Source organism: Sturnira hondurensis, unplaced genomic scaffold (genome assembly GCF_014824575.4).
Source record: "Sturnira hondurensis isolate 20B ecotype Veracruz unplaced genomic scaffold, ASM1482457v3 Scaffold0018728, whole genome shotgun sequence".
NCBI lineage: Eukaryota > Metazoa > Chordata > Mammalia > Chiroptera > Phyllostomidae > Sturnira > Sturnira hondurensis.
In genome coordinates this window covers 19,642,421-19,662,995 of record NW_028091359.1, presented here as the reverse complement: position 1 = coordinate 19,662,995, position 20,575 = coordinate 19,642,421, and the positions used below count along the sequence as shown (strand labels likewise).

At 55.7% G+C, this 20,575-nt stretch overlaps 1 protein-coding gene across 1 annotated transcript in view; it reads left to right on the top strand.

Annotated features, from left to right (window-relative positions):
- The window catches only part of RTN4RL1 (reticulon 4 receptor like 1), a 67,359-nt gene extending 51,529 nt beyond the window's left edge, over positions 1–15,830 (top strand). Inside the window, exon 2 of the mRNA XM_037069912.1 lies at positions 12,719–15,830. Coding sequence (XP_036925807.1) covers positions 12,719–14,043 — 1,325 coding nt within the window. The 3' untranslated portion in view covers positions 14,044–15,830. The remainder of the gene's footprint in view (positions 1–12,718) is intronic.
- The last annotated feature ends 4,745 nt before the right edge of the window (positions 15,831–20,575 follow it).

The following is a 20,575-nucleotide window of genomic DNA, read 5'->3' as shown; positions in this document are numbered from 1 at the left end:
TGCTGGTGGCCAGCGGTGGGCCCTGCAGGAAGTGCAGGACTCCAACCAGCAGGGAGGAGGTAGCAAGTCAAGGCCTGGGCCCCAGGATCCTCGGCCAGACTCTGAAGAGTCGTTTTTTTTCTTTTGCATGATTTCTCTCTTTCTTTTTTTTTAAGATTTTATTTCTTATCTTTAGAGGGTAAGGGAAGGAGAGAGGGAGAGAAATATCAATGTATGGTTGCCTCTCGTGCGTCCCCTGCTGAGAACTGGCTTGCAACCCAGGCATGTGCCCTGACTGGGAATCGAACCGAGATTGTGTGGTTCACAGGCCCGCGCTCAATCCACTGAGCTACACCAGCCAGGGCTGCATGATTTATTGCTTGTATTAAATAGTAAACACATACATCAAGATGTATGTATAAGTTAACATACTTATGGAATGAGAGAATGAGAAAGTTAACATCCATGAACCTGGTGCTCACTTCTAAGACACAGAACCCCAGACGTACTTTCCCTGCAGGGGGTCTTAAGTGGAGAGATTCTCCAGAGGGGTCCAACAAGAAAGGGAGGTAAGGCCTAAAATGCCTGGTAAATCCATTTGCCCTTTTAGGCATGAGATATCTACCATCGGGTCCTCTGGTGGCTAAATCTTATTATACATCTACACTTACCCACATGAAGGCTGCCTTGGCTAATTAAAGCACTTACTTCTTTGCTTTTGGCTGGAATGACATCAGCTGAATCATTCATTCATTCACTCACTCATTCACCAGACAGACATGGATGAGCTCTATGTACCAGACACCAACTGGACACCACAGCAGCTCCACACTGCAGGTGACTTGAAGACAGCGCTGAGCACTTTGAGAGGAGGGAGCTCTGAGCAGGGCGGAGGGGCTAACAGGGAAGGGGAGGGGTCTGGAGAGGCTTCCGGGAGCAGGTCCTGCCCCAGCTGGGTCCTGCAGTCGCTGTCTAACATTAAGTTAGACTTCTTCGGTTGTAAGCAAGAGAAATCTAGGCTGGCTGACTAAGCAAAAGAGGAAATCACTGGAAGGTTTTAGTTAGGACACTTTGGGCTGTAATTGAAAACACAACTCAAAGTGGCTAAAACAAGAAGAGGATTTATTATGTCATATACCAAGAAGTCTGCAGATCCCAGGATTGCTTATTGGCTCAAAAATGTCATTATGGATCCAGGTTCTCCCCATCTTTTTGCTCTGTAGTCCTTGCCAAGCTGGTTTTGGCCGTTAGATTGGTCCCTTTGTAGTCAAAAGATGGAGCCTCAGCAGACTGCCTTTGCGTCTCTTTGGTCAGAATGGAGTCACGTGCTCCTGTCTAAACTAAGCCCTGACGATGGAGTGAAGACCCACTCCCTGGGCTGGAGAGGAGCCCAGCTCCTCCAGAGCATCTGGCTGCCTGATACATGAAGGAAATTTGGATCCTCATAGCCCAGGAGAGGGGTGTTGAGTGGACCTCTACAAAAAGAAAACCATGGGACTCAAATGAGAAGCTCAACAGCCTAACTCCAGACAGGGCCGAAACCAGGCTGGCTCTGGGGGTCACAGTGGGAACGACTGGGGCAGTATCCTCAGAACAGCCCATGAGGGTGAAACAGCTCCAGCCAAGTCACTGTGCTTCAAGTTCAAGTTCACATTCCTGGGGAGAAGTCTCATTGGCTGAGTGTGGCCACTGATTGATAGCCCTGCTTCCTGAATCACCTGCCATGTGTATGTGTGGTGGGGGGGGGTGCATCCCCTAAGAGAATTTGAGGAGCTGCTGCCTCAAGAAGAGGGCACAGACAGGGGAGTAAAAAGCCCCTGAGCTGAGATGAGTGGGGGAGAGAGCACAGGGCCTCGCTCAGCTGGAGGGACCTCACTTCAGTGAGGATTCTTATTTGCAAACCACAGACACCAGCCTTGACTAATTTAAATAAAAAGATTTATTTTAAGGACGCTGGGTAATTCACAGCCTCTCCAGAGGGTTGGGGGCTCCGCAGGCAGGAGCAGTGTCCCAGATGAAGACGAAGACATGTCCAAGCTTGCACCTTCAGCGTTCCCTCCACAGCCACTAGCCCCGCTGGCTCTGCCCCTGTTGCCGCCCTTGCAGGCACGGATCCTGCTCGGCCCCTGCGTTTTTGCATCACTGACTCCTAGTCCTGAGTCTGGGGTAGGTGTGTGAGGTGGCTGAGTCCAGGCCTTGCGTCCAGGCCTTGCCCAAGCTGCAAGAGAGGCTTTGAAAATGAGGGCTTGACCTTTTCAGGTTCCACAGAGAGGGGAGGGCTCACTTACATAATGAACTGGGAGTGCTCCCAAATTACAGGAAGAGGCTTTAATGGCCAGTAGCAAAAAAATAAAAAAGAAAAGAAAAGTGACAAATGTTCACAACATACTATCCTGAAGGCATTTGGGGAAGACAGTCAGCTTGTGGAAGCCAGAAACTGGGTCTTTTGTCCCCAGAGCCCTCTTGGCACGGTGCTGAGCTAATGCCCTGTCAGCAGGGGAGTGACAGGAGCAGACTTAATTGGAGGGGCCAGATAGTCCCAACCGTCCAGCAAGAGGGATAGGGAACTTGGGCAGTGGCTGGGGCAGTGGTCATTAGGAACCTGTGTTTGCAAAGGCCTGCAACTTCCTTGTCCCCACACACCCCTCCTGTTTCATTCTGTTCTTTCTCTTCAAACTCCCACCCTCTTCCCTGCCTTCACTCTCAGCCGATGGGCCCCTCCTACTGCGTGGAGAGAACAGGAGCTCTCTGCCTAGTGCCAATCTCATTACTGCGTCCCCTCCTGTTACAGGGCAGGAGCCCTGAGCCTGGGCCTTCTCACTGCTACTGCATCAGTTTCCACCCCTCCCTCTCTCCTCCGGAATCACGCTCCGGAGCATGCAGACGAGCTTCCATCTTAAAAAAACAAAAAACCCTCCCTGGACCCTGGACCCCTCCAGGTCCTGCCCTGTTTCTCTGCCCCCTTCTCAGCAAAACCTGTGCCCCCAAATGCTGCTCCGACTCCCTTGGGGGTATTCTTTCCCACCCGAGACAGGCTGGGCCATGAGACGATTTCAGCCAATGAAACATGAGCAGGAATGACGTGTGTCACTTGAAACAAAAGCCGTAAGAGCCAGTAAGTAGTTGGCCCATCAGCTGTTTTCTCTGCCGGGAGGCTGAGCAGGGCCTCAGCAGCCCTGCCTGAGCGAGACACCGGCCTTCGTTGTCAGCCACTGAGATTCTGGGGTCACTCGTTACGTCGGCCCACCCTACCCTGTCCTGACTGATAATGGTGCTGTCTCCCCTTCCTCATATCACATTCACTTTATTTTACATTTAAAAAATATTATTTTGCAATGATAGCTTGTACACAATATCACATTAGTTTCAGGTGCACAGCATAGTGATTAAACATTTATATAACTTACAAAGGGACCGCCCGGATATGTCTAGTACCCATCTGATGCCCTCCATAGTTATTACAGCAGTATTGACTGCATTCCCTCTGCTGTGCTTTGCGTCCCCACGGCTGTTTTTATAACTGGCAATTCCTACTTCTTAATCCTTTTCACTTTTTTCACCCATCCCCTCAACCTCTCTCCCACTGGGCAACCATCAATTTGTTCTCTGTATCTATGAGTTTGCTTCTGCTTTGTTTATTTTGTTTCTTCGATTCCACCTATAAGTGAAATCATATGGTATTTGTCTTTCTGTATCTGATTTATTGATATTTCACTCAATGCAATACCCTCCCCCATACGCTCTTTATCCCACTCGGTGTGCCTTCTGCCCCCGCCTTTCTCCTGGAAATGAACTTGCCAGCATCGCTAATCACCACTATGATTCCAAACCCGCTAGGCACTCCTCTGTCCTTACATAAACCCTCAGCAGCCCTCATCACAGCCCATTCCGCCTGCCTTCTTGAAACAGTCTTGGCTTCAGTCACATCACACTTCCTGGCTTTCCTCTGACCTCACCGGCCATTCCTTCAGAACTGTCGTGTTGCCAGAAACCTCACTCCTGGATCTTCTTTCTCGGCTCTCCCGGGCGACCTCATCCATTCCCACGGGTTGAAATACCATCGCTGTGCCGACAACTCCCCAGGGTGCGGCTCGCCTCTGTTTTTGTACACCCAGGTGCCTCCAAGTAAACACCTCTATACGGCTTCCCAGACTGTCATATCCTAACCTGAGTTCTCGGGGGTCCCTGCACCTGCTTTCTTAGGCTTCCCCAGTCTCACTGTACCCGCGTCCTCTCCAGCCGCCCCGTGGACCTCCCACCCCCTTTCCTAGCACTGGTTTATCTGTGTGTCCTGTCTGTTCTATATCCCAGACATTTGTCCACTGCTCCACATCTGTCTCCACGGCCCCTCCTGCTCCAGGCCACCCACCGATACCAGCCACAGGCTTTGCTTCCTTGACTTCCTGCTCCCCCTCAACCTGTGCTCCAGAGCAGCCCCCCCAAATCTCATCATGTCACTCCCACTTCTGGCTCTTTAGTGGCTTCTTGCCACATCCACAGTTAGACCCACACTCTATACTGAGGTTTTTAAGGCCCTGGAAGGGCTGCCTCCTGCACTTCTGACCCCATCTCTTGCCTCCCTTTCCTCTCCCACACCAAGCACAGTCCAGACCCAGGGCCTTTGCACCTGCTGTTCCCTCTTCCTGGAATCTTGTTCCTTGGCTCCTTCTTATCCTTTGGGTGCCACTTGCCTCCATGTGCACGCAAACTAATGTCAGTCCCTTCATTTGTCTCAGCCTTAACCCCCATCTTGTGTCCCCAGTGCCTATCACCCAGCGTCACTTGGGGCTCCTCTGGTTCCTTTCGTACGTCCCCTAGAGTGTAGGCTCCATGCAGGAAGGAGCCCTGTCTCTCCCTGTTGTAGCACCAAGCACAGGCCTGTTTCTCGAATGAATGAAGAAGCTGAGGGACGGATTCAGAAGAAGGTGATCCATACCTGGGTGTGGGTTCCGATTGCCTTTCACTGACGGCAAGGACTAGGAACAAGGACACCCGGCAGAACTCTGCAACGCAAAGGCTGGTTTTCAGCTCCTGTTTTTGTGCTGCCCGATGCCAGGGTCTTCAGGATTCAGTAGATCCTCACCCCACTCCCTCCCCTTCCCACGCCCTCAGGAGCCCCAGGCAGGTATCTCAATGAACACGCCCCTGAGGACTGTCCCGTCCCCACAGACTTCCTGCCTCACTGAACACCCTAAGATACCCTCTGGTTTCCGCAGGCCTATTGGGTTGCAGTGGGTCCGGTTCACTGTGGTTTGGGGAGAGGGAATCCCACAGGATTCTGGGGGGGGGGGACGGCCCCAGAGCCATCTCTGCACCTCCCAGGGAGGCTCGTTTCCAGAGGCTCTCCACCCTCAGGCTCCGTCTGGAGTCCCCAAACTGAGCAGCAAGTTTGAGTTAATTGGGACATAGTTTATGATGCCATGGGGGGCCTCACAAGGTGAAGGTTAGAGCCCATGTGCCCTGGGCTCCCTGCAGAGAGCTAGTGGCTCCAGACTGGGATGGATGGACTGGGAGAGGGAACAAAGCAGGGCCATCAAGACCCATCGCCACCTGCTGTGCCCTAAGGGCAGCCAAGGCCTGGCAAGGAACTTGAACCTGGGGTTGAGCCCCTAACTCCACTTGTAGTCTGATCTCTCAGGGTCCCTCTGCTGGGCGTCTTGGGTCTGAGAGCACCAGGGTGCATGGGGTGAAAGCCAGGGTTCCCTGCAGGGTAGGGAGAGCCCTAAGGGGTTGGGCGGCAGCTCCCTTTGATAATAATAACAGAAAAACAAATCATCACCCTTGGGGAGCATCTTTCTGTAGCCCCCTGGACTAGAAGTTCAGGGGCACAGCCTCACTGCATGCTTTCTTTTTTAAAAATTTTTTATTTATTTATCTTTAGAGGGGAAGAGAAGGAGAGAGGGAGAGAAACATCAATGTGTGGTTGCCTCTCATGCGTCCCCTGCCAGGAACTGGCCTGCAACCCAGGCATGTGCCCTGACTGGGAATCGAACCACGATCCTCTGGTTCTCAGACCTGCACTCAATCCACTGAGCTACACCAGCCAGGGCTCACTGCATGCTTTCAACACTCAGTAAGTCAGGTGCTCTTATCCCAGTTCCAGACTAGGATGCTGAGGCCTCTGAGCTTGAGCGACCTGCCTGAGATGGCCCAGCCTAAATGTGCTCCTTCTGAGGCTGGTCTCAAGCCCAGGCAGTAGTTGGGTGCACAGCTGCCCGCACTGGCCTACAGACCTCCTTCCCATGCAGGGACCTCCACAGTAAAGAGGTGGGAGACGCTGATAGCCGGAGGATAGGGGAGCCCGAGGCTGCTCCCACAAGGCCCTCTGAGAGCTTGGCAGCCCGATTAACGTGGCATCCCTGGCCGGGCCTGCTCAGGGGACTGGGTGCAGCGGACGAAAGCTGAAAGGTGGTCTCGACGAGGGCCTGCCCGCTCGGCAGCTGAGAGTGTTCCTAGTATGCTGCAGGGGCGTGGGGTGCGCATGGAATTCGGCATATCTGGAGGAGAGTGGGAGCTCGAGGCAAAGCCAGAGCGAGTGCTGAGGTAGGACAGGGGCATCACAGGCCAGGGATGCCCCTCTCTTCAGAGCAGGTGCTGCCCCCACTCGGGGACGGAGCTTGGGGGCGCTTCGGGATGAAGGGTTGTAGCTTCCAGTGCCCTTCATGGTCTCCAGGGACAGATGTGTGCTCACACATGCATGCATGTGTACTCAGATCTGTGCACAAAGGGGTGTGAGTGGCATGTATACACATGCATATGCACACATGTACACTAGTGCACACACAGGATCGCCCTCAGGGGCTGTAGGCACTTGGCCTGAAGTTCAGGTGTCTGGAGAAAACTCATGCTTCATGCCTATCTGTCTGTCTGTCCCCTCCTCCTATGCCCAGAAATGGTTTTTTTAGGGTTTGCTGGGGTTGGGGCACAGTCCTGGCCCCCAGGTAGGGAGAATAACTTGTCCTGGTCTGTTTGGGACTTTCCGGTTTTAACACGGAAGGTTTTACGTCTTGGGAATCCCCGAGTCCCAGGCAAACCTGCACGGGTCACCCTGCTCCACTCCCAGCCTCGGGAAGCCTGGTGTACACCCTCCCTCCCGAGCGCTTCTGTCTGTCTGCTCTCACCCCAAGGCCCTGGTAGTAATAGAACCACTGTGTTTATTCAGCACCTACTATGAGCGAGGTCCAAGGATTTTCTTCTTGAGCACCTACTGTGTGCCAGGCACCTTTCGAGGCCCTGGGGTATACTAGAAAATGCACCAGGCAAAATTACTGTCTTCTCAGAGTTGACACTCGGTAGGCCGAGACAAAAAATAAACAAGATGCATGAATGATGTCATTTATTCGAAGAGGATGAAGAGTAGACAGAGAAGGGGCCCTTTTAAAATAGACTGCTGGGAAGGTGGTGTGGGAGAGACCAGAACGGTGAGGTTAGGAGCCCTGCAGATGTCCTGGGAAGTGGTCCAGGCCGCGGGAACAGCGTGTGCACTGGGCTGGACAAATGCTGAGCCTGTGAGAGAGCAGCAAGGAGGAAAGTGAGGCTGGGGGAGGGGGTGAGCGGGAGGGCAGGAGGAGAGGGGGTGGGCCGCCCCTGGGCCACCGTAGGAACCTGGGGGTAAGGCAAGCACTTACTGAGTGTGATGGGAGCCACGGAGGGCTGAGCAGAGGGGCCATGTGCTCTGACTCACACGTTTGCTGCTATTGTAGCAGAAGTGTCCAGGTAGGTTTGGGAGCAGGGGGACCCCACAGGGGACTCTTGTAATGTGATGGTGGCCAGGCCAAGATGGTGGCTGGGAGAAGTGGATGGATTCCAGGTAAGTTCTGAAGTTGAGCCAACGGGATTTCTGGTGGATTGGGTGAGAGGTGAGGGGGGGAGAGAGTCAATCCGATTCTGAGGTTCTTGGCCTGAGCAGCAGGAGGAAGTTTGTGGGGAGCGAGCAGCAGCTCACCTTGGACGATTGCATTTGACAGAGGGAAATGTGGACGAGGCAGGCGGATACGGTTGTCTGCAGGCAGAGAGGGCCGAGTTGCAGCTTCATAGATTAATACCCATTTTACAGGTGAGGAAAGTGAGGCTCACACAAGAAAGGGGATGTACTTATTAAGCTGGGGATCCTGGACCCAGGTCTCTCTGGCTCCAAGGCCTGTGCTGGTCCCCACTGCCCTGTGCCATGAGACACCAGCCGCCCTACCCAATGCCCCACACCTGGCTGTCAGGGCTGAGGAGGGAAGCCCAGCTTCTCCCCGGCTGGCTTCCTGTCCCCAGGGCTGGGCCAGGTTGAGGTGGTAGAGGAATGCCCACCAGGAAGTGACTGTGTCAGGGTGTAGCACGGAGGGACAGTGCCAAGTGGCCTGAGGCGCCAGTAGCTCTGTGAGCCTAGCTGGCCCGACCTGAGGTTGTTATCTGACCAGCAGAGCCATTCGGTTAGCATCGATTGGCTCAGAGAGGAACATCTGTCAAGGCTGGGGTTGGGGGGAGCTCCACCCTGTTCACCGGAGGGCAGGCTGCAGAGCCAGAAAAATTGACCACACGGTTATTGATCTCAGAGGCTCAGAGAGCCCCGTGGACCCGCCTGGGGCCCATGGGGATCCTAGGCCATCAGGCTGTTCCCATGCAGGTGTATGGAGGGGAAGCCCCTCTGGGGCCAAGTGTCGGACTCAAGGCAGGTTGAAGCCTGAGACCTTGGGGCCAGAAGGGGCTGGCTAGCCCCTGCCCCGTGTGCTACATGTCCTCCTCCATGACAGGGCACAGTACCCGTGGGCTATTGTGAAGATTCCACTTAAAGAAACTGGCCCAAGCTGAGGGCTGGGTCTTTAATGCTTAGCTTCCTTTGCTGCCAGGAGTGGGCCCCAGCCACACTGGCCATCTAGCCTGGGATTGGAGTAGGAGCCCTGTCAGTGTGGGTCCCAGCCCAGCTGAGCTGGTATTACAGCTTCTTTGGGAGCTCTGGCTACTTAGACACTGGCAGAGGGGCCAGGATAAGAGGGGGACCCCGCCACCTGCTTCCCTACCTCAGTGCCTTTGAACATGCCCTTCCCACCTATCCCACCTATCCCACTAGGTTCAGCCCCCACGGTACCATTCATAAGCACGTCTCAGGAATGGGCTGCCAAGTAAACTAGGTCTGGTGCCTGCCCAGGCCCAGGCCACTCACTTCTGCCCCAGCAAGTCCCCATCTGGCAGGTGAGGGGGTTTGGGATTGCAGGAAGGAGGACATGAGAAGGATGCCCAGTCTTTATTCCTACACAACCTCTTTGCTGGCAGGGAGCAAAGGGCTTCATGGAGGAGGCGACACGGGGGCTGCAGGAGCCTTCCCTGAACTTCCCCAACTCCCCCTGCACACGAAGGTGCCTGCTCTGGGCGCGGCACCTGGCCAGGCTGCCTCATAGTGTAAGACCCCTCTATCTGCTAATCCCCTCCCTTCCCTGGCATACTGGATACTCCAGGTCTCTGGCAGCCAGTGTTGAATGGAGGAAGGAATGAATGAGGCTGCAGAGACACAGGTGAGCTCAGACATGTGGGAGGCCAGGAGGTGTGGGAGCAGCTGAGCCAAGCAGTCAGTCAGGGGCATGCTCTGGGAGGAGGAGGGGGAGAGCCCGAAGAAGGCCACAGAGTGAGGGAGACTCAGCCTGGCACTCTTCAGCCCCCTCAGGCACAGCAACCCTGCCTTACCAGGAGGGGGCTGAGGAAGCTGATGGGAGGGGGTGCAAAGCTTCTCCATGGAGACTGGGATCCCTGCTAATTTGCAATCTTAAAATGCACAGCAAAGGCACCGGCCTCCTTGTTAGTGCATTAATCAGCAATCAGTGGGTTGGGCCTCCCCTGGGCCACTTGGAGGGGCGCAGAGGAGTCTTGGCAATGGAGTGCCAGCCTTCCTGGGAAGGAACTCAGCAGGGGGACAGTCTGGGGCCAGGGCACCCGCTGGCTCAGGCAGGGGCTGCCGGAGGCAGGTGGGGTGGGCTTCGGGATCTGGTCTGGGGCCTCCAAAATGGGGTCAGCTTCCAGGGTAGAGATGCAGACTCAGTTGAGAACCACTCCAGTACCCAGGGGGAGGGGACAGCTTCCATGGCATGGGTCCCCTGGTATCTGGGCAGTAATGGAGGATGGAGAGCAGCTCCAAGCATTTGCTGAGCTCCCTGCCTCCTTTTGGACGCTTCTCAAGAGGACAGGCATGGTGGCTCCTGCCTTGAATCTTGCCTTTGCCCTGCTCTCTGATCCCCTGCTCTCTGACCCCCTCCCACCTGCCCGAGTGTGTTTACATGCTGACACTACATTTTTGGACAGTTGCCTTTGTCACCCAAACTGGGGTCTTCACCTGGTTTCCCCTGTGCCCTAATATCCCCTGGAAGCATCTGTCTGAGGAAGTGGTATTGCTCTCTGTGGTTCCCCCAGCTTCTCTGGGCATAATTTCAGAGCTCCCCATCCCAGAACCTTAAAAAGATATGTCTACAACAGCAGGCAGAAGGGTGTCTGCCACTCTGCCCCTGCCAGGTTGTGGGGCAGGAAAACCCCTCACCCCCACCCACAGGGTAATTCTGAGGATCAGAAGAGCTTGAGCAGAACTACTTTGTCAACTCCATAAGCTGCACAAATGTCAAGTGGCATTAGCGCTGAGCCTGCCCCAGCTCACCCCCGTGCCCATGGTGAGGAGTTCAAGGGAAGGAAATGCCTTTGTCTTTGTAGGACCCTGGAGGTGGGGTGGTTGGTATGGCCTGGTGTGTCCCACAAGCACAGGTTCATGGCCATGGCCCTGCCCCTTCCACACAACGACACCACAAATGCCCTTGAGCTAGGAGGGAACCTTGGGGGCCCTCACAGTGGCAGGGTGGGAACTGACTCCCTGAGGCAGGGCTCCTGGAAGACAGCAGCCTGGGCTGGGGTGAGGAGTGGAGCTGAGCAAAGGAAAAGGGGTCAGGCTCTGGAAGGTGCGGCCAGTGTGGGTTGGGCCCTCCTCCCAGGCCCGGGTGTTGGAGGCCAGACTGAGGTGGGCAGTGGGAGGCTGTGGAGGTCAGACCCAGGCTTCCACGTGGGTGGCATATTATAGAAGGGACACAGGCTGAAGAGGCACACCAGCTTTGGACCTGGCCTGCCGGCGACAGGCTGTCCGGTGGTCGTGATGACGGCGGGTACTACAGGGGGTACACAGAGCACGGCCTGGCCCTACTCTGGGCCCCGAGAGGCCCCCCACAGCTGCAGTGCCGCCACCACCACTGCCAAGGTCATAATTGCTCAGAAATTGTAACTGAACCCAATTATGCAAAAACCAAATTATGTGCAATGATTTTTATGTGTTGGAAACGTCAGGTCAAAGCCGGGTGATTACAAGGGGACGGGAAACAGCTGCCACTCTCTGGGAGCCCGTCACTCCCAACAGCTGGGAGCTGTCACTTATTTACAACACCGCTTCTACAGGAAATGAGGGGTGGCAGCGGCAGAGTGGCCTGACGGAGTCTGGGCACACAGCTGGAGCATAGGCAGGCCTGGGAGCCTAGCTGGGTGGCCAGCGTGAGGATGGGAGCACGACCCAGTGGCTGGGAGGGTTGGCTCTCTCGTTCTGCACCCTCTGGGGACAGCTGGCAGCAGGAAGAGTCCACAGAGTTGCCCTAGGCCCCCAGCTCTGAGAGGCCGGGCTGGCCAGGCTGGAAGGGACGGGCAGGAGGCCAACTCGGGCAGGGACGAGCCTGGAGCCTGTCCCCCCAATACCGGCGCGCCTGCTGGGCTGCCAGAGGCAGCTGCAACCCTGGAAAAAGGCAGGTAATGACTGTCGTCCATAATGAGGCTGCTCCGATAATGAGCACGGGGCTATTATCTGACCACAGGCTGGACACATCCGAAAATAAATTATTTTAAGGATCCATTAACGAATGCCTAATTAATGCCCAATTACAGGGAAGCTACAGAGGAAACACTCTGGACAGTCTCGAGGCAAGGCCTGGTTTGCAACCACAGCCAGTGAGGTGGGGAGAGGGAAGGGGCTAGAGGTGGGCTCGAACGGGGGGGCAGCCTCTGCCTGGCAGCTTCATGGGCCCCAGAACCCCGTCAGCCCTGGTACCTCCCCAGTCCTTAGCACATCTGTGTCCTCTCAGTGCCTCTTCACAGCTGAGCTAGGGACAAGTATTCCTGTTTAGAAACGAGACATCTTTTGAGATGAACTTTGGTGTCACACATGCATGCTTTGCTTATTTTGGGAAATAATTTAAATAATGAAACTCCTCAGACTTCCATAGGAAATGTTTACTTGGTTAGAACAGGAGTCTGAACAGCTACGTGTTCACACAGGTAACACTGAGGAAGTGTTAGAGCTGGCTCAGAACTGGAGGCTGGCCGCAGTGTGATGTGTGATCGCTGTCCCAGCGGGGGCTGACAGAGCCTGAGGGGGTGGGGCTAGGAGGTGGGGCGGGGTTAGGGAGTGTGCGTGGAAATCAGAGCCTTCGCCCCAAGCTTACCTCACAATCCAGGCTGGGGATAGAACCCCCAGTAGAGGTGGGGTGCCAGGATGTGGGAAGTAGTATCTACCCCCAGATGGGGGCCTGGTTTGGGCCTGGTCCCTGCCTCCATTCCATCACAAGCCAGGCCCTCAAGGGGGCCACTATCCCAGACAATCCAGAGCAACCGGGAGCAGGCAGGACAGAGCCCCAGCACGCCAAGGAGGGCCGCGTGCGGTGCCGTCCTCCCCTCCCCCACCCAGTCCGCCGCCCTCCTCGGGGCAGCCCCTGACCTGGCTGTGCTCTCTCCCCACCAGGGTGCTGTGTGGAGCTGCTGCTGCTGCTGCTGGCTGGAGAGCTGCCCCTGGGTGGCGGCTGCCCGCGGGACTGCGTGTGCTACCCGGCACCCATGACCGTCAGCTGCCAGGCGCACAACTTCGCCGCCATCCCTGAGGGCATTCCGGAGGACAGCGAGCGCATCTTCCTGCAGAACAACCGCATCACCCTCCTCCAGCAGGGCCACTTCAGCCCGGCTATGGTCACCCTGTGGATCTACTCCAACAACATCACCTTCATCGACCCCAATACCTTCGAGGGCTTCGTGCACTTGGAGGAGCTGGACCTTGGCGACAACCGGCAGCTGCGGACGCTGGCACCCGAGACCTTCCAGGGCCTGGTGAAGCTCCACGCCCTCTACCTCTATAAGTGTGGGCTCAGCGCCCTGCCCGCGGGCATCTTCGCGGGCCTGCACAGTCTGCAGTACCTCTACTTGCAGGACAACCACATTGAGTACCTGCAGGACGACGTCTTTGTGGACCTGGTCAACCTCAGCCACCTGTTCCTCCACGGCAACAAGCTTTGGAGTCTGGGCCAGGACACCTTCCGGGGACTGGTGAATCTGGACCGGCTGCTGCTGCACGAGAACCAGCTGCAGTGGGTCCACCACAAGGCTTTCCACGACCTCCGCCGGCTCACCACCCTCTTCCTCTTCAACAACAGTCTCTCCGAGCTCCAGGGCGACTGCCTGGCACCCCTGGGGGCCCTGGAGTTCCTCCGCCTCAACGGGAACGCCTGGGACTGCGGCTGCCGGGCTCGCTCCCTGTGGGAATGGCTTCGGAGGTTCCGCGGCTCCAGCTCCGCGGTCCCTTGCGTGTCGCCGGAGCAGCGGCAGGGCCAGGACCTGAAGCTGTTGAGTGCCGAGGACTTCCGGAACTGCACCGGACCAGTGTCCCCGCACCAGATGAAGTCACACACGCTCACCACCACCGACAGGGCTGCCCGGAAAGAGCATCACCCGGCCCGGGGCCCGGCCAGGGACAAGAGCCACCCACAGGGCCATCTGCCCGGCTCCCGGACGGGCTATAGGAAGCCAGGCAAGAACTGCACCAGCCACAGGAATCGCAACCAGGTCTCCAAGGCGGGCGTCGGGAAGCAGGCCCAGGAGCTGCAGGACTACCCCCCGGACTACCAGCACAAGTTCAGCTTTGACATCATGCCCACCGTGCGACCCAAAAGGAAGGGCAAGTGTGCCCGCAGGACCCCCATCCGTGCCCCCAGTGGGGTGCAGCAGGCCTCCTCCAGCAGTTCTCTGGGGGCCTCCATCCTGGCCTGGATACTGGGGCTGGCAGTCACTCTCGGCTGAGGACCCAGGGCACTGGCACCCAGCACTGCCACATGTCCACCAAGGAACAGAATTTCTTCTCTTTTTATACAAGTGGAGGATCTGCTGGGTTTCAGACAGAGTCTGGTAAAGGCTTTGCTGCCGTTTGGGCCCTGCCTGATGGATTATAAACCCAAAGTGTACAGCCCCATCGAGGGGGGATTAGCACACCTCACCCGGCTGTGCCAGCCAGCCCCTGCCGAGCAGCCACGGACGGCACCTGTCCAGCAAGGCGGCTCAAGTGCTCCAAGGGAACCCTTCATTAAGTGACCATGGCAGAGAGCCCACGGGAGCCAGGCTCTGCGGAGTCCCAGTTATTGGGAGAGGTCAGAAGGGCCCTCCCCGTTCTTGGAGGAAGTAGGGCTCAGGAACAGATGACACTCACCCAAGAGGCTGGCCTGACCGTCTGTATGGGAGCACACGCGCAGGTGGCCTTTTGGCTTTTGCCTGAAGCCATGTAGTCAACCTGCCCAGGATCCACCAACAGTGTGCCGCCTTTAGTCCTTCCCCTAGGGTCACGCCTCTCGCTCTGCCATCTCAGGCCACCCTGGCACACCCGGCCCAGACCCTGGGCTCCAAGAACCGATTACCAAAGGAAAGATCATCAGAGACTGACATTCAGAACTTCATCGTGTGCAATGAGGTTCTCACAGGAGGTGCAGTTTTATAACTATGTCCACTTATATATAGACACACACTCTACATATATATATATATATATACACACGAAGGCACAGGTCTCCTGCTCCACTCCCCTACCAAACTGTATGTCTTACCATGTTTATACTATGGAAAACTATGTCTGCTAAACTAACGATGGTACTGGCCACTTCTAGCAAGAAAAGAGTGATAGGAGTTTTGTCTAGAAGCCCAACCTGCAGCAACCGTCCCCATGTAACCTGGATTTGCCGGGGGCTTGGGCATATGGTCAGTGGGGAGGCAACCAAGGGCCGGAGAGAAGGGGAGGCAGCAAGAATCACTCCAGGGGACCAATACTCCTAGCTATTTAGAGCATCACCTTGTTTTTATATGCAGCACAAGCTCATCTGCCGCCCAGCACACAGTCACCCCACTGTAGTAACTGCCGGCGTCAGGGTGAGAAGCGAGAAGCCACTTGTTGGACATCAGGGAGGCAGGTCTGCGGACAGGCTGGATGGAGAAGGGGAGGAAGGAGCTGTGGATTTCCCAGGCCATTGGGTGAAGCAGCCTTCACAGTGTTAGTTCAAGCAGCGGGGCAGTGTCGGCAGCCTAGCGTTCCGCAGCGACAGTCTAGACAGACGACAGGTCGGGGAGACTCTGGACAGGAGCCCTCCTCTCCAGCATGGCTCAGCCACTGGGTTTTTCCTTGGGGCTCTCTGATAGGCGTCCCAGCTAGGGCTCCATGTGGGGTGGCAGGAGGGAGAGCATTAGGGGGCCCTTAGCAGAGGGGAACAGTGTGGGCATTTCAAGAATCAACTCAGGCACTTCTGCATTTTGGAGGCCCTGTCCCTACTGGCCCTTCTGAAGATGCCCAGGGACGGGGAGAGGTCCAGGGGCCAGACTCAGGGGTCAGAAGCAGGGATGTGCAGGCAATACAGCAGGCCAGACAGGGCGCAGAGGCTTCGGTCCAGGCCAGCCATACTGCTGGCTGGGGCCTGGGTGGACACAATCTCCTGTGCGCTTTGCACAAACCTGAATTTTCCCCCAGAGAGGACGTATATGAGGAGCAAGAAACACTGAATCCAATTAAGAGAGAAAAATAATAATTAAAAACAATTTCTCTTGGACAAGAATCCCGTTTCTCATTTCCTAACCCCGCATTCCCAAGCTTGTGTGGGGTGGGCGAGCCTGCCTGGGCACGGCTCTGGGAACACAGCATGTTTGTTGGCAGGAGGAGCTGGTGGGGCCGGGGCACACTGACTCACTGGGACGCGTATGCACGCGTGCGCGCGCGCACACACACACACACACACAAACACACACACACACACTTGTTCTTCGGTCCACGGTTCTTTTCTCGCCCGCACAGAACATGACTCACTTCCCACACTGCTGTACTGGGTCGGCACCGGCTCTGTGGCTCCCCCCGGAGCAGGCTAGCTGGATCCTTCCTGGCCTGTTCCCGAGGGCATCACCAACAGCAGCTGAGTTAGTGATTCTTCAGGGGCTGGGAGGAAACTGCCTGTCGGTTCCTGGAGGCCACAGGGGTTTCCAGGAGCCCAGGGACCGGCCCAGATAGCAGTGGACTGGCCCTGGGAGTTGCACCTGGTCCTTTGGCCTCAGAGAAAGGAGAGCGTTCCCAGATGGAGGGAGGAGGGCTGTGTTTTCAGGTCTGGACAAATCCCCCTCAGTACAAGGCTTCAAATGGGCACTAAAGGGAGCCCAGCGAGGACAGAACAAATTGGTTTTGGCCCGAGGTTGCTCCCTAATGGCCCTCCTGCTCTTGCCCAAGCCAGTGCCAAGTCCTGGCTGTCCCTTAGAACCCGAGGATGTTGCTGATTTCATTTCCAACTTTAGATAGCAAAGCCCTCAGTGGGAAAATCAAGAGTCCAAGCACTTTATTAAATTTTTTCATAAAACTTAGTAAGTCCCTGTAATATGGAAGTAAAATGTCAGGACGAGAAATGCTAATGTTCTATAAATGATCCGCTTCTGTCAAGCACAGCACAGTCTCTGGTTGCCGACAATTATTAGAGGCAAGGCAGAGGGGCCCGGGACGCTGGGCATATTTTTAGCAGCTTCTCTAACAGGGAGAGGGAATAAGAGCCACTCTGTTGTGGATGACATCACTTGCCACTCAGCAGGTCACATGCTACCCAGTTATGACACCACTGCCCATATTTCAGAGCAAGCTGGCAAGTCAGGGGCTGAGGGGAGGCCCCTGTAGTCACCAGAATACAGTGTCCCTCTGGGTGGTTCAGGGCAGGGAGGTGTGGGCTCCTGCCCCAGAATCCTATCCTCCCCCGAGGAGCTGAGGCCATTCCTTTGTTCCCAGTGGGGCCAGCCCTTCTGTCGTCTTCAGTCAGCACTCGTCCTGGGCCCCAGGAGGAAGCCATCTCCTCCCTCACCCCTCCAGCCACAAGCCCTCTACTTTGAGGGGTGACCTGCGGGAGGGGCTGGGTGGCCACTGGTGGTCTGAGTCTCTCTATACAAGCTCCTCCCATGAGCCCAGAGCTCTGCTGGCTTCCTGCCCTTCATTCAACAAGAGCGGATCAAGGGCCTATGTATGCCAGCCATTAGTCCAGACCCTGGGGACCTAAAAATGAGAAGACATGGCTCTCCTTCAAGGAGCTCAGAGCCTAAGTGCGGAAACAAGTATGGGATTGGTGAAACCAGTGTGGGATTATTTCCTCTGTCAGTGCCCACTCTACCCCCGCCCCCCCCCCAATGAGAAACTCACCTGGGGTAGGGGCAGTCAGGGAGAGCTTCCAGGAGGAGGTGGTACTCCATGACTCAGAGAATGAGGTGGCCAGAGAAGAGTGTGGGGCAGAGGGCTGGAGGCATTCAGTAGCACCACATTTGGAGTGTCAGCAAAGAGCTGTGAGTCGAGGACTGGGAATGCTGTTTCGGGAGGTGCGGGAGGTGGGTCCTGGAGGGGAAAGGCGTGGTTTGCCTACTGAGGGACTTGGACTCTACTCTGAAAATGGAGGTGTGTCCTCCAACTTGGGGTCTCTCCTCTACCCCACACCCCCATTCCCTCTCCAAGCAGCTGGTCCCCACCAATGTCTTGCTTGCCAGTGTTCCTCAACAGTGGGTTTCATCATTGTGACTGGTCTCTTCTGCTCAGCCAGATCCTTTCCTTGTGCCAGCAAGCTGGAGCGCTCGCTGGAGTCTGCCTGGGCCAGAGTCCCATTCCCAGACACTGGCTGCTTCCAAGCTCAGAAAGGATCCCATTGCCATCTTGTCTCCTGTGCTCCCTTCTCTCCCATTCACAGAGGGCTCAGCCCTCAGCCCCTCTCCTTACTTCCAAGCACAGCTGTCCAGGTACCTCCTCAGCTGCCTTTAATGTGCCCTTGCTGGCTGACTAGCAGCGATCCCTGAACTTCCCAAAGTGTCTCCCCGCTTTTCTCTCCTACTAGGGTTTTTCATTACCAGGGAGCCAAGAAGCCAATTTAGCAAATGTTTGCTCATCACCTAACTAATCACCCAGCACTCTACCACTGTGGCCAATGGCATTCCAGAAGGCCTGTTGGTAGGTTTGAGGGGGCAGGGGGCAGGAAGGCTTCTTGGAGGATGAGCTGTGCGCCCTGCTTCAGAGAGCACACTGCTGGGAAGGCTCCCTGGAGCTGGCTGGGAGCCTCAGGGCCCAGGAGCTCCCAGTAAATCCTTCCTGGTACTGTTATCAACCCCCCAGGCTGTCCCATCTCTGGGACCCAGCACCACAGAGCCCCACTCAACATTGACCAAGAGGCCCTGGCTGGTGTAGCTCAGTGGATTGAGTGTGGGCCTTTGAACCACACAATCACGGTTCGATTCCCAATCAGGGCACACGCCTGGGCTGCAGGCCAGTTCCCAGTAGGGGACTCACGAGAGGCAACCATACATTGATATTTCTCTCCTTCTCTCCTTCCCTTCCTCTCTAAATTTAAATAAATAAAATATTTTTTTTAAAAAAAACATTGACCAAGAGAACACCAGTCTTTCTCTGTGCACATTCTTTGATTGCCATGAAGCAAGTGTGTGGAGTCCTGGCCGGAACCCACTGTTAAGCCTCCTGACCTGGCAGTGATCGCCCTCTGGTTCATCACCTCCCAGCCGGGCTCTTTGGCCTCACCTTCCCCTTAGTACGAGTTCAGCCCGTCAGCCATTCCTCCATTCCCCTGTCACCAATACTGCATTTTCAGCTCATAATGGGCCAATTTTCTTTTATCTTCTGTCTACTTGGAAAATACCTCAAGAACCTTTGATTGTGCATTAAGCTATCCTTTACAATTCTATGCTTGATATCTCTTATCCTCAAATTGTCCCTTTTAACTCATTGTGCTTTCTGTATAAATCTCCTGGTCTCCCCCTTTACAGGCTGTTAATAAATGCAAGCTCTAAAAAATGTACATAAACATCTATTGTTGGCTAAATAACTCACAGCACAATCAAAAAGCCTGGGAAAAAGGGAGGCTTGGAGCAATGCATGCCCACCTCCTCTCTCTCCACTCGGGCTGCCCTCGTTTGTCTTTTGGAAGAGGGCCGCTGGACTCAGGGTACTTATGGTTCTAGAAAGTCCATTGGGTAAAGGGACCAAGGATGCCCCAGGGAAGGAAGATAAGAAAAGAGAGCAACTAGGGTGCCATGTCAATGGGTTTCCTCCAAGAGCAGCGAGGGAGGAGTGAGGACAGAGGAGATCCCTGTGCAGGGAGCAGTGGCTAATTTGAGTGACATTTCAGTAAGGCTGGTCCACAAGGCCCCTTACCTCCAAAAGAAATAGGTCAGGCTCTCGGCTGCAGCCTGCACTGTTGTGGCCTGCCCCCGCCACCCCCATCTCTCCTTTCAGCTCTCACTTCTCATTAGAACCGTTAGTTTCTAAGCACCAGGAGGGTGGGGAAGGCTGTGTCTTTTGTCGCCGATTTCTGTGTGGCAGCGTGCACACTAATGGCAGGCCTGAACGGCAGAATTTGACACTGCTGCTGCAAAATGTGCTTGGGTCACAGTGTTTTCCAAATTGGCTGAAGCTCCACGCCACCCCTCCTCTTTCACCCAGGCATCTGGGGCAGGGCGGGGGGCGGGGTTGCCCGCGACAGCTCCTGCTGCTACTGCTCAGGGCCTCAGAAGAGAGAAAGGAAGCAAGAGATGTATTAAACTCTTCAATCTCTGTAAGTACCATTTCCCAGGGGACGGACTCTAAGGAAGGAGGAAATGCAAGTGCTGAGGACCTAAACAGGTGGGAGGCCCCTGAGGCAACCGGCTCCACGTCCTCCCACACCCACCCACCTCGTGCACAGGGGGCATCAGGGGTAAGAAGACATAGTGCCCTCTGGGTGGCAGCTGACTGGAGACTGAGAAATCCAGGTGGCTGCTCACTGCTCCAGCCAGAAAGCGATGCGAGATATACACAGCAGAGAAGCCTTTCTCAGTGATGAGGAGCCAGGGAGAGGAACCCACAGAGGGAGAGCTGCAAGGGGCAAGGTCAAGCACAGACAGGATAGGCAAGGCAAGGTGAAGTCTGAGTGAGACACCAAAGAAGGCACACATACAGGGTCACTCAGTGAGAAAGCACAGCCCTAACGTGGCAGTCATGGAGCCAGAGCCAGAGGCAGAAAAAGACGCAGACAGACAGACAGACAGGAGGGCACAATAAGGAGAGAGAGCCATTTTGCACACATGCACACACACGCCACTCAGGCACAGTGTCCTGCCACTGTCCCTCGTGCAGCTGAGTGTGGGACATTCACACAGGCTATCATGGGCACGGCCCTGGCCAGGCCCTGGAACACCATGGTGAATGAGTGCCCATCCACGAGCAGCTTCCCTCTCAGCCAAGATCAGTCCCTTCATCTGATTGCGTAGCGGGGGTGGCGAGGAAAGGCACAGAGGGTCTGTC